Source organism: Anastrepha obliqua, chromosome 2 (genome assembly GCF_027943255.1).
Source record: "Anastrepha obliqua isolate idAnaObli1 chromosome 2, idAnaObli1_1.0, whole genome shotgun sequence".
NCBI lineage: Eukaryota > Metazoa > Arthropoda > Insecta > Diptera > Tephritidae > Anastrepha > Anastrepha obliqua.
The window spans coordinates 123,893,355-123,907,590 of NC_072893.1; the positions used below are offsets into that span (position 1 = coordinate 123,893,355).

General features: G+C 34.9%; 1 protein-coding gene across 1 annotated transcript in view; it reads left to right on the plus strand.

Moving 5' to 3' along the window:
- The window catches only part of LOC129239016 (high affinity cGMP-specific 3',5'-cyclic phosphodiesterase 9A), a 204,972-nt gene extending 198,012 nt beyond the window's left edge, over positions 1-6,960 (plus strand). Inside the window, exon 11 of the mRNA XM_054874280.1 lies at positions 4,869-6,960. Within this exon, the coding sequence (XP_054730255.1) occupies positions 4,869-6,335 (1,467 nt within the window). The 3' untranslated portion in view covers positions 6,336-6,960. The remainder of the gene's footprint in view (positions 1-4,868) is intronic.
- The last annotated feature ends 7,276 nt before the right edge of the window (positions 6,961-14,236 follow it).

Below are 14,236 nucleotides of genomic sequence, written 5' to 3' on the forward strand. Positions count from 1 at the left end.
TACTGTATGTGTGTATTTTTTCAAAGTGCCTTGTTGTTATCTTTTTGATTTCTTCGTCTACTCTTGCTATATTAAAAGTCCTGTGGATGTCATCATTTTTCGTGTACCTGTCAGACATGGTCAAAATTCGAAGAATCTTTGATTGCTGTCGTTGGATTTTTTCTATATGAGTTTTTTTAGCCGTTCCCCACACCTGTAGTCCATATAGCCAATATAAATAATAGCTTGTTTTGTATAGTAAGTCTGGATTTTGTGCTGACTAACCAATGAAGTTGTCGAAGTTTTTCTTTTATTTGTTTAACCTTTTGCTTTATATGGTGATTCCAATTTAGTTTCGAGTCCAAATGTATTCCGAGATATTTAGTAGTGGGTTTAATTGAAATTGCTTTGCCATTCATTTTTATTGGAACTGCAGTAAATTTTGTTTTGGTAGTAAATACTATATAACCTGCACGGTTTTGTCTTCATTTATTTTTAGGCACCAATTATCGAACCATTCCTTAAATGCGTTTGTGTATCGCTGCAGTTTTTCAGTAGCGATAATTAAGCTTTTGTCTGATGCTAATAGTATTGTATCGTCTGCGAACGTAGCAATTGATGAATTAGTTTCGTCAGGAGGTGGTATGTCTGCGGTGAATAAAACATATAGTAGAGGGCCAAGAACGCTTCCTTGCGGAACTCCAGCAGTTATTTGATGAATATCTGAACATTGATTGTCATATTTAATATAGAAGCTTCGGTCGGTTAGATAGCTTTTTATGATGAGATAGTAGTCAAAAGGTAGCATTCTTTTTATTTTGTGGAGTAAGCCTTCATGCCACACTTTGTCAAACGCTTTAGCTACGTCCAAAAATACTGCGGCACATTATCGATTGTTTTCAAGGTCTGATTGGATTGTACTTGTAATTCAATGGATCTGTTGAATAGTCGAATGTTTTTTTCTAAATCCAAATTGATGATCCGGTATTATACGTTTTTGGTCTAGAAGTTGGCTTATCCGATCATGCAGTAATTTTTCAGCAATTTTAGATATTGTCGGTAATAAGCTTATTGGTCTATATGATGACACGGTAGTTGGATCTTTACCCGGTTTTGGCAGAGCAATAATCTCTGCCACTTTCCAGAGCTTCGGAAAGTATTGTAAGCGAAACATTGCATTAAAAACGTTTCGCAAGTATACATATGCCTTGGTTGGTAGCTCCGCTAATGCTTTTCCTGTTATCATGTCATATCCGGGAGCTTTTTTATGTTTTATTCCTTTTTTGATGCAAGCTATTATTTCGTGTGTATTCGTGAATGATGTTAAGTAATTTTTGATGTTAAAGGAAATATCGATAATGTCGAGAATATCGATAGAATCAGAGAAATATTCAAAGTTAACCAACATTTTAGTAGTCGTAGCAGGAGGTCAAGAACTAAAGACCATAAAATAGTTTTAAACCATTTGGTTGAATTCAAATAGAAACTCGATTTTTCAGTGCCATACCAGTTAACACCAAAAAACATGATGGATCGAATTTCCATCTGCAAAGGTTGGGCCAAACGTAATAAAATGGACCCCTTTGTTAGACGGATGGTGACTGGGGGTGAGATTCCCCTCACACACGACAATATTATGCGAAAACGATCGTGGTCAAGGCATTATGAAGCAGCTCAAGGACTACCGCCCAAGAAGGTTTTCTGAGCATTTTGTGGGTCTTGAAAGGAATAATTTATTATGAGTGGCTTTCGTATGGCCAAACACTAAATTCAGATCTCTACTGTCAACAAGTGCACCATTTGATGCTTTCGGTTGGGCAGATACGGCCAGATGTGGCCAACAGAAGAGGTTTTTTTGTTTTCCATCATTTCAAGGCAAGGTCACAGACCTCTGTAGGTAGGTTAAATGCTTGACATGTCAATCTGGCACTCATCTAGTAGCACTAAGGCGCCGTTTTGATACCATTATGAGACCTCCAACAGGCAGATATCTACAGCCAGCCAGTTCCTCTGTAGTAACTCGCCACAAACTTCGCGAACTTGGTTCGGAAGTTTTAATGCATCCATCAAACAGTTTGGACCTGGCACCAAGCGCTTACCACCTTTACCTCTGATTGCAAAAGTTCCTGAGTGATAAGAAATTGGTACCAAGAGAAATTGTTAAAATCGATTAGTAGAGTTTTTTGTCATTAAGAAACAAGACTTCTGTGAGCGAGGCGTTGCGAAGCTACCTTTAAAATAGCAACAAATTATACAATACAAAGGTGCATATTTGAAGCAAATCGGACAATCCGAAACTTATTAAATAAAGTTTTGAATTTAACGCAAAAATAATGGATTTATTTTGCCTCAATTTAAAACTTTTATGATCTAAAATATTACTTATACTCTTTAGGTTAGGATAGGTAAGTCAGATTACCTGTCTAAGACCATTGTGGTATCTGCTTTTGATTTCTCTCCCCTAACTAAGCTGTTTATATTGTTTGCTAAGCGCAACTTGTGGCTGAGCCTCGGTCTGCTCTCTGGCGTGAATGCAAATTTAATACTTAGTAGATATATAGTACGTGAATATATTGTAGTATATTTCGATGTCGGAAAATGCCAGCGCTTTCTGGATAGCAAACAGCAAGTCAAATCATTTCTACCCGCTCAACTTTTCTCAGTATTTATATGCTCCAGCCATATTTATTAAGTTTGTTGTTGCACAATTTCTTCTGCTCGACCTTGCTTTATTTTGCAATTACTTAAGTTTATGTTTCGCTGTATTATCCCACCTACATAATTCTTGGGAATCTCATTTTAAAGTGGGAAATGGAAAACAATTGGAATATAAGACCTTATTTATTACTTCTTTGGATATGCCTTGCCTACTTACGGGCGCCTTTTACCGTTGTCTGACACTTTATCTTTATGACAATTCATTTGGCATTACAAGCGTGCGTACACACAATAACACAAACAAAAACAAATACAAACACAAACAACAACAAAAATGTAATAATAACAGCCAGCTTATGAAGCGCACAGAAATATGGCACAACCGCGCGCTAATCCTTTTTGAGCCGACGACGAAGCGCTTGTAAATACTTACAACTTACAGCTTTTTGTTTTAATTTACAATGATTAAGCGCGAACACGCGGTAATAAACTGAGCAGCTGAACGCTGCTGGGTGCGCGGCTGAGTGACTGACTAACTGACTGACTGACTGGCTGGCAGTGCGCGACCGAGAAATAGCGCAGAGAACAAAGTCTGTTTGAGTGCGTTGAGGCGTGAGGTAAATACTGTTGCATATTTTTATGGGGCAGCGTAATTAATTCGTGTTCTGCTTGTTGTATATGTATTGTGTATTCAGCCATGTTTTATGCTTCGCTTTTTAACGCTATGTAAATTTTAATGTCGTTTTGTTTTTGTTTTTAGTTTTTTTAATTTTAATTTTTATGACAATCCCCTTTTTAATAAAAAGCCATACAAGACAAAACAACAATAAAAGCGCAAAAAATGCTAGCAACAAGCTTGTAACATTTATAATTATTGCGGTCGTGTCGCACAAAAGTATGCCACACTTTTCATACATTTTTTCTAGGCGCTCTACCACTAGAGAGCTGACCGTACGATAAGTCCATGCGAGTGCTGAGTGCTTCCTGTGCTTTGGTTTTGTTGGTTGTCGTCCGCTTTTGGCGTTTTATGTTCTGCGCTCTGCATCAGCGCAGTGTATAATTAAAAGTGATTGCATAATTTCGGGGTCACTTAAGTCACATTAGAACGCTTAATTCTGGCATTATGACAGCTAAAAAATTTGCGCTTAGCATCCGCTACTCAAATTTCGTAATTCTAAACTACTGTGGTTGTTCGCCGGAAAGTATGCCTCAAAGGGTTTCCCGCGGCACTGAAGTAAATATAATTTGTGTGCCTAGTATTCTTGCACAAAATGCAATTTGTATGTAACTGATGTGAATTTTTAGTTTTAATACACCGTGAAAAGTAAATAACAATCGTAGAAGCCCTAAAATAGGCTACTAATTTATAAACACTTGCGTAATGGCTCATTATTTCGGTGGGCGCTTTGCTGTGGGGAAAGGCATTAAACTTTACTTGCATTTTACTGTTTTATGTATGGCAGTAGTGTTCAAGTTGCAGCAGCATAAATGGTGAATGCCTAAAGGTGTACTTTTTTCAGCGACATACACTGCAGATAGTAGTAGCACCAAACTACGTAAACCTAAGCTATTCAACGTGTGTTTCATGTGCCCAAAATATGAAAAAGACGCTCGTTTGGTCACAAATAATTAGCGCCTAAAAATATGCACACTTTCAGCGTGCACACGTCTAATGATATTCTTAGTTCCAAACTTGTACTAACAGGCTACCGGGAGTAAACTGCAAGCCTAGTTCACATAAGAAGCTCTCTCAATCATTAATAATACGTATTAACCCCCTGAAAGTATGCAGTGTTTTTATAAAGCTCCGATGCTCAATTAAAATATACCTGCAAATCATTTACCCGTGCTCAGAAAGGGAAAAGAGCTTTCGCTTCATTTAAGGAAATATACGCACCACATAAATTTATATTAAAAAACATAACAAAAAGTTGAGCGCCTGAAATGATTCCAAACAATTCTTTGGCAGTTGTTCTTAGAATTGCAGGAGTCTGCGTTCTGGCAAATTGTCCACAGTAAACCTGCGTACCCCTTGTACCCCTTGTACATACATAAACCGCCTTCCACCTTCCCACTTTTGTCTTCAACCGGTTGAATTGTGTCAGCTCACTTTCATTTGCCAATCCACACTAGTAAATAGACTTTTCTAGTTTGTGCTCCCTACAGTTTTATTTTTAAGAATGCTGCTCTCACCTTTTCTTGACAAACATTCAACGCTTCTCCTTTTACAGGTCGCCGAGAAGACTTCCAAGTTCAAAGTGGACACCGAGGGCAGCAGCAATCGCTCGAAATCCTCTCATTCAACTTCGCGAAAATCGTCGCGCGAAAAGCGCCCCTCCATGATCGGCGAGATGTGCAGCAGCGGGGGCGGTCAGCGCATACGCAACTCATACGGCAACATACATGGCTATCACTCCAATCGCTGTCACTTCAGTTCCAACCGCGCCGTTAGTCTAGATCAGTACAGCACCAACAATCGACGTCTCTCCGATGGGCTTCAGCAGGTCATCTCTGATAGCAATGTTTTTTACAATCGTCAGAATCGTGGCAGTCTTGAGGCGACCGCCAGTCGTCTCGGTGAAGATTTGAATATGAATGCGACTGGCGTGTGTAGTGGCAGCGCTGGTGGCGGTGGCGGCGTTACAACTAGCATTGCTGGTGTAACACAGTCCTCCGCGCAGCCGCTCAACCCGAACAATGTGCCAAATATGGAGTGCAGCGCCGGTATGGCAGCACATGTAAGCGGCACGTGCGCCAATCAGTCTTGCCAGCATCATCATGCACATCATACCTACTACACCCACACCCACCTTCAGCAGCAGCATCAACAGCCGCAGCCACACCTACAATCATCATCGAATGGCAATCTCTCTCCCACCCAATTGCTGCAACCGAAAATGCAGCAACATTGTTGTGCTGCAGCAGCGGCTGCAGCTGCTGCCGCCGCGGCAGCCAACACGTCCAACGGTCTGAGCGGCAATGGCGTTGGAGGCTCCACCGTTTCTAAATCCACCTGGAAGGCACGTCTTAAACAGTTCTCCGACTATTTTGGCTTCTCCTTCGATAAGGGCGGCAAGCGTTTCGGCAGCACACGTAGTTCACCGTGTTCGGCGCGCAACAACAACACCACCGGTTTAGCGGGAGCGAATCAAGCCGTAAGCGGCAGCGGAGCAAGTGGATTTGATCCGTTGCTAGGCGTTAGTGGCAGCGGTGGCAAGCCGCAGAGTATTTGCTGCACCATCTCGAATAATCTGCAGTCCCCCGGGCTGCGTCACAAATCGTTAGCGGCTGGTGCCGGTCTGCCGACACATTCAGAGTTGGTAAATGCCGGCCGTCTACGCGCCTACAGCCTGGACGTGCCCTGCAGTCATACGAGTAATCCGCGTTATAGCAGCAGTAGTGGAGGCGGCGGCGATAGTAGTCGCAAGTCATCGCGACATGATGGTGGCACGACCGGCACCGGTGACGACAACAATAGCAACAATACGCTACATAGCAGTGGTGGGGGTGGCAGCGAAATGCCTACTTGCTTGCCGCCACCTATACGTATCGGCAGTGTCGATGCCAGCGATACGATACTCATTACAACCGGCCTGCCACGTGTTATTACACCCGCTCAACTGGGTGAAGCCGAGCCAAGTTTGAGTATTGATTTGGGTATGGCTAGTGGATCCTCATATGAGCCGCCAAAAATTTGACAACGGGGGAGCTCGGAGACGACAACGAATTCGCTCTCGAATAATGGTGCATTCGCAGCGCTGCTACAGCAACAGCAGCAACTGCAAAAGGAGGCGTCATCGCTGCGGCACAGCTCCAGCTGTAACATGTCGTCGATGTCGCTGACCATTTGGTCGGCGCTGGGGCAAAGACTCAGCGCATTGGTGTGTCATTGCTGCGAACGAAAGTTGCCCGAGCCGGAGAATGTCTGAAGCGTACAGTAGGGTAGGGTAAAGTGAGGGGAGCGAGTAAGGAAACGATGCTAGATGTGCGGCATGCTGTTATTGTGCATAAAATGTTGCCGTGAAGCACAAAAGAAAAGTTCCGTAAAGCATGGCTATAATCCGCTTTAGAATATTTACTGTTTTAATTGAAAAAAATCTACCAAGAGTTGCAAGTAGTTTATTCAATATTTACTGGAGTTGAAGTGCTAGTGTTGCGGGCAACATATTTCTGTACTAGGTTATAAATGTAATTGCACTCTACTAAATTTCATAAATCCCAGTTGGACGCATAATCCTTTTCAAATGACCAGTCAGCAGCATGTTGCAAGCAACTTTTTTTGAAAGATTTATTTCTGCTTTAGATAAGCGGGCAAGCGGATTTTGTATTTATTTCCAAAGGCCACAACAAAACTTTTCTTTTCTTAATGGTATTTTTTTAACTCAAAACTAAAGTTTTATAAAAATTCTAACGGATTTCTTTTCTCGTTTTTTTACCCAAAACTAAGGTTTTATAACTTGCGTAGTTTTAATCTAAATGTTGCTCGTCTCTTGTGTATTTCGGTGTTACAAACGCATGTTTCAGTGATTCTGTGCTGTGCTGTAGGAATAATATTTCATTCGCTCACTAAGAACAAAATATTTAGAATAAAATATTGTTGCGGCTTGGTAAAATTTGAAAAAATTAACGATTGTCGAAAAAATTAACGGATGTGACTCTGAACTGAGGATGCGAATAGTTGCTGCAGTCGAGAAAAATATGTTGAGATATACAAAAAAAAACATTTCAAAAATCTGCCGCTCTCTCAAACCTCAAAATGTAGTAAATAGTTGTTAATATTTGGGAAGAAATCACAAAGCACTGGATTAACTTGCAAGCAGTAGCACCCAATTTTTTTATTTCTCTTTTTATTTTTACTTTTTTTTTTTTTTGTTGTTTTTTTTTTGTTTTTTCTTTTCTTTTATTTCTTTGTTTTTTTTTTTGAAATTCTATGTTTTTTTTCTAATTCGCAAATGCACACAGCATTAACTGCACTGAACGCACAAAAACGGAATTGACAGTTTAAATTAGCCCAGCAACATGTTTAAGCAACACATGTTGCCAGCTGTACAGCTATGAAATAACCAATATTTCTTGCTGCTGAACTGATACGAGAGAATTTTTAAGTTGTATGCTGCCTGCATTCAGGCGCTGGCAACAAAAAAAAACTAAGTCATACTAGGTTGTGGTGAGGTAAAGCCATTAAATATATATTTTTTTAAGAAATTTTTGTGGATTTTATTTAACCAGACGGATTTTATAAAAATTACAGTTGGAATTTGCGTTTGTAAAGATTTAATTAAACACATTTTTTTCTATATAAAGTTTTTTAATTTATAAAAATATGTTTAGAACACGTGCTCTCGCCATTTGCATTTCGTGCTGCAAAAATAGTCAAATTTATTTTAAGTATTGAAATTAAGTCTTAGACTAAATATAATTCTTTTGGCAATGGCAGAAACCTTCAAAATAATTTCGTCAAAAAAATGCTTAAATTTTAAATGCAAATATGAACTAAAGATTTGTGGGCCATTTTTTGTTCATTTCAACTTTTTTCTTCTCTATGTAAATAATTAGTGCTGGTAAGCCATAGATATTTAAAAAAAAAATAATAATACAAAATGAGTAATTAAATATTCGATAGTTTGTATACATATAAGTATGTAATTTCAAGTGTGTGTGGTTCTTTGAACTTTAAAAACTAATGTTTACTTTTAATAATTATTCAGTAGTTAATGTTTTAAGCTAAAACTGAGAATCATGCCAATAAAAATAATTTATGAAACTATAGAAAGAGCAGCTTAAGAAAAACAAAATTTAGTAATATTTAAAAATTATAAAAATTAGTGGTAAATAAGTTTTAAAATTTTAATTTAGGGTAAAAAAAAATTTTCGTTTTAAAATTCAAAAACCTTATAAATTGAATAATTAAAAAAAAAGCTTGGTTCAAAAATGACAAAATTGTTGAAAAATTAAAAAAAAAAACATTGCATTTTAAAATTCAAAAGGCTTACAAATTGCAGAACTAAAAAACACTTTTTGTTTGAAAAATTAAAAAATATATATTATTTTAAAACTCAGAAAGTTTAAAAAATGAGTTTAAAATTAAAACAATTTTCAACTGATAAAATTTTTTTGGGCTAAGTTTTAGTTTTCTACTGATTTTTTTTTATTTATAACTTTTTATTTATTTATTTTTATTTCTTATTTATTTATTTTTTTCTTCTCTTTTGCAAACAAATAAACATTTTTGATTAATTAAAAATTAATTTAAAAAAAAATTGAAATTTTAACAATTGGTTTTAAACTTTGAAAAATTATAACTAAGATATGTTTTCTTGTTGAAATCTTAATTTTCTAGAAATTTGTGTATAAAATTATAACAAGTCATGTAAAAATTTATGAAAACTTAAATTTTTCTGATATGAAAAGGGTTAAAAATTTTAAAAATGGGTTTTAAATTTTCAAACTTAAAACTAAAAAAATTGTTCCTTTTAAAATATTAAACTCATTCAAATAAAAATTCAAAAATTCAACTTTTTCGTTAAAACTTCAAATATTTATATAGTTTTTTACAACTCAATTTCATTCTCATCTCAAAAAAAAAATTAATTTATTACTGGTTTTAAACGTTCAAAAATGATTACTAAGATATTTGTTTTTTGCTGAAATCATAATTTTCTAGAAATTTTTATCAAAAATTATAACAAAATGTCTAAAAATTGATCAACACTTAAATTTTTCTCATTTGAAAAAATCGAGGTTTTAGAAATTGGTCTTAATCTTCAAAAAATTTTAAAAATAATTTTTTGGTAAAGTTTTAAACTTTTGGAAGTATATATATATAATTGGCGCGTACACCCTTTTTGGGTATTTGGCCGAGCTCCTCCTCCTATATGTGGTGTGCGTCTTGATGTTGTTCCACAAATGGAGGGACCTACAGTTTCAAGCCGACTCCGAACGGCAGATATTTTTATGAGCAGCGTTTTCATGGCAGAAATACACTCGGAGGTTTGTTATTGCCTGCCGAGGGGCAACCGCTATTAGAAAAATTTTTTTATTAATGTTGCTTTCACCGAGGTTCGAACCAACGTTTTCTGTGTGAATTCCGAATGGTAATCACGCACCAACCCATTCGGCTACGGCGGCCCCCAAACTTTTGGAAATAGTTTTCAAAAAAGTGAAAAGTTGGTGTTAAACTTTAAACTTTTTTCTAAGATATTTTTGTTTGCTAAAATTTAAATTTTCTAGAAATTTATTAAATTTTTACTCGTTGGAAAGAAATTAAAATTTTAAAAACTGATTTACAAATATCACAAATTATAACAAAAAAATGTTAAGATTTCGATTTTCAGAATATTTATGAAAGCTTAAATTTTTCTCATTAAGAAATTAAAAATTTTTAAATAATAATTTTAAAACTTCAAAAATTATAACTAAGAAATTTTTTTTTCTTAAATTTTCTAGAAATGTATTAAACATTACTTAAAATTTTCTCTCATTTGCAAAAAGTTAAAAATATGAAAACGGGCCTTCAAATAAAAGAATTTATAACAAACAGGTGTCTTTAAAAAAAAAAATTTTAATTCGATTTAAACTTTCAAAATTTCAACTATTTTTTTCTTACTTTTTTTTTAATTATAAATTTTGAAAGTAGTTTCTAGAAAAGATAAAAAATTTTAAAATTGGTTTTAAACTTTGAAAAATAAAAACTGAAATCCATGTATGTTAAAATTTTAAAATTTAAATTAAAAAAGTTTTAGAAATAGTTTTGAAAAAAATTAAAAATTTTCAAAATTGGTCTTAAACTTTCCAAAATAAAAACTTAAAAACGTTTTTGTTATAATTTCTAAATGTTGGAAAATTGTTTTGAAAAAAGTGAAAATTTTTAGAAATTAGATATAAACGTTCAAAATTATAACTTTAATTTTTATTTTCTAGATTTTGTAAAGTTTTTAATTTAATTTATTAAAATTTTTAATTACAATAATTTATAAATATTTTTTATTAAATTTTCCTCTCATCTCTCAAAACTTAAAGATTTGAAAACTCACTTTCAAATATCAGATATTTAAACAAATAGGTGTTAAGATTTCAGTTTTCTATTCAATTCAGTTTTCAATTTATGAAAATTTACATTTTTCCCATTTAATTTTTTTGCAAAATTTTCTTTTTTTGAAATTGGTTTTAAACTTTCAAAAACCATATTTGTGAAAATTCTAGTTCATTCGAAATTTATTACAACTTAATTTTTTTATTCAAAAAGTCAAAACTCAGACATTTATTTTAAAACTTAAAAGCGGTAAATTAGAATTTTCAGTTTTAATTTTAAATTTTTAATTTTACTAAATTTTAAATTTTAATTAATTAAAATTAAACTTTTTATCCTGGTTAAAATTTTATATTAATTTAAGTTGCAGTTTTTTATTTTTGTTAAAATTTTAATTTTGCCAAAATTTATTAAGAACTTATATTTCTGTTGTCCTAAATGTCTCTTGCATTACATATTTTAGGCAAGCATAGCAAAATATTTACGTGTGTTAATAAAAAACGAAAAAATATTTAGAAAAAATTATTGAATTTAAAAGAAGTAAGACTTTTATTGGCCTCACAATTAAAAATAATTCAATAGCTTAAGATTTTTAAAATTTAAGTTTATAATTTTAATTTGCTGAAAATATACGCAAAAATACATAAAATGAATACTTTTTGAGTTTTAGTTTTTTTTTATTATTTTATATTCTATGGTTTTCATATTTCCGCGGGTGATATATGATTTTTTTTATATGAATGATTTTCTCTTTTCAAATTTTTTCAACAAATTTATATACATTTTTTTACTGCATTCCATCAATAAACTCAAAATAAACTAAAATTCAAAATAAATTTTCTTCGCTTTTGCTCAAACGCATTTTTTCGCCTTTGCATTCATAAATTCTGTTTTTTAAAGCTTTAAAGAAAAGGTCATTTTTTGATATTCTGAAGCATAAAAAATTACTTTCTTCTCTGCTTTCACACAAGCACCACAAAACGTATACGACCCGGGAAAGAACCTTTAAACTCCTTTTTATTCATACTAAATCCTCAACAAACCAAGCACTATTGTTTTCTAAACCCACTTTAATAAATAATGCAATAAAAAGTACAACAATAAATCGCTTAAACCCCACCGCTTAATTCGGCTCTAATCGAACAAAAATAAAAAATCGAACTTCGGCCGAAAAATCCGTAACAAAATCCAGCTAAAATGAAACCCCCAAAATTATGCTAATAAATCTCAGCAATAATACAAAAATAAAAACAAAATACACACATAAACTCGTATGTAGGCGCATATATGCATACAAATGAAATCACAACCGCAATTTATCAATAAGCGCCATAAAATATGCAATATGTTTTCGTTATAGCGGAGATGGAACCATAAACACAAGACCATATTTGTATGAAAATCACTTCTTGTATGAATATATAAGTATATGCACACACACTTACATACATCAGTTGGTGGCTTTGACCCAGTAAACCAAATTGTTCAAGTATGCATTTGTCGATGTCGTAGCAGCACCTTGAAATGCTGAGGCTTTTGAAAATTTAATTCTTTAAGATGGTGATTTTTAGCTTAGGCAGACTTGATAATAGTCTCGCTTGAAGAGTCCAGGCACTCTGTCATCGTAACAGCCATCAGGATGCGACACAGCATTAGAATATTGAAGGTATTGATTGAAATAGGATGAGGGAAAGGATATGTTCCTGTGCTTTATAGTATATCTCTGAGAACTCAGAAGAGGTATGTCGGTCTCTATTTCCTACTATATCTAAATCGTCTAACCAGAACCATCATCTGACAAGACTAATAAAAGTAGTTACCCTGCCTAACAACTCTTATAGAGTTTTTACGAATATTGGAAACCCAGTTGTTTGCCTCTTAGACCAGAATAATTGAGGGGAAAATATAAATTGACTGCACTTCAACGCCTTTGCAACAGCTACTGTTGTGAGGATATAATATTTTTTAGGCACATTTGCATGAAATTTTTTTAAGTATCACAAGCTGGGTTTCTATTGGACGGTGGCCGTTTAAGATACTTTAAGGTAATAAAAAAGTTGTTAACTTAAAAACCCCCTCTTCGCTACGCTGACGAGTTTCCGACCAGAATGACTTAGAAAGATTGAATAACAAACTCTTTGGCCCTCATTTATTATGTTAGGCGAATGAAATAGGCAGACTGTTTTGCTCTGACTACCATTCTGGAGTGCGTAGGTTCAAATTCCCGTGCATGAGACAGCAAAATGATAGAAAAAGTGTTTTCTAATAGCGGTCACCCCTCGGCAGGCTCAGAAGTTCAGATAGATATTTGTAAAAATCGTGTTTACGGTTCGATTTCGTTAGCATTCCAAATGCATAGTTAATGCTCAGTTATATGAAAATAAATATTTCTACTTGGACCAGCTAGATGGCGCTGGAGTAGGGAAATTATTAAAAATCATCTTCACAGTGCGATTTATTGCGAGGTTTGAATTGTGTACCTAAGAACCCATGTTTCTGCAGAAAATGAACACACGGAGCCAACAAGGAGATTTAAATACAACAGCTAAACACCTCACTATTCCGAAATGCAGAAATCTCAGCTTATTTTCTCAATCCATTTGCTTTCCAGGGCATCACTGAACCAACAACGAGATGTAAAATTCAAAACGAACGACCCACTATTTTGAAATAATAAAATTCCAGCTCTTTTTTGCAAACGCCTTCGTTTTCCAAAGGCTTACTAAACCGCCAAGAGTCTTAAAATACAAAAGCTTAATGCCCCACTATTGCGAAACTGAAAAATCTCAGCTAATTTCCTTGTTGTTGTTGTTGTAACAGCATAAACATTCCCCATACTTACATACGGGGAATGCTGCTGGAGTGACAGTCCTTGACCGGATATAAATCCGGGTCGTTTCGGTAACGTAGAACCGACTGTCGTGGAAACGAGCTAATTTCCTCAATCTTTTTGGTTTCCCAAAGGGGCACTCAAATAACAACGAGACTTAGAGTGCAAAAGCTGAACGACAAACTATTTCGAAATAAAAGAAATCTCAGCTCCTTTGTTCACTCCCCTTGGTTTTCCAAAGGCTCACTGAATCGCCAGCGAGACCGAAAATACAACAGCTCAACGCCGCACTATTCCGAAATCAGAACGGTTCAGAAATTTCAGTTCCTTTTGCTCAATCCTTTTTTTTCACCGCACAATGGCTCACTTGGCTCAATTTACTTATCACTTTACCACTTTATTTGCAGCAGCTCACATGCATTGATATTTTCCGCTTCTTTTTGATTATGCTGCGCGCCTAAATGTATGCTATCATGCAGCCAATTTAAAGATATGTTTGCATTGCCAGTGTATTGTCGTTTGTTATTTTTTATAGTTATTGTTCTGCTTATTTGCTTCGAGCGGTGTTTGCTTCCTTTTTACTCAATAAACTTACATAAAAAACCACACAATCGCACACAGCCACACGCACACACAAAATATTTTCATCGCATATCAGTTTACCTTCGAAAATTGCCTACCTGCTGCCAAGCAAATGTTTTATGGTCACATCCTTTGCTGGTTATATATATGTGTGTGTA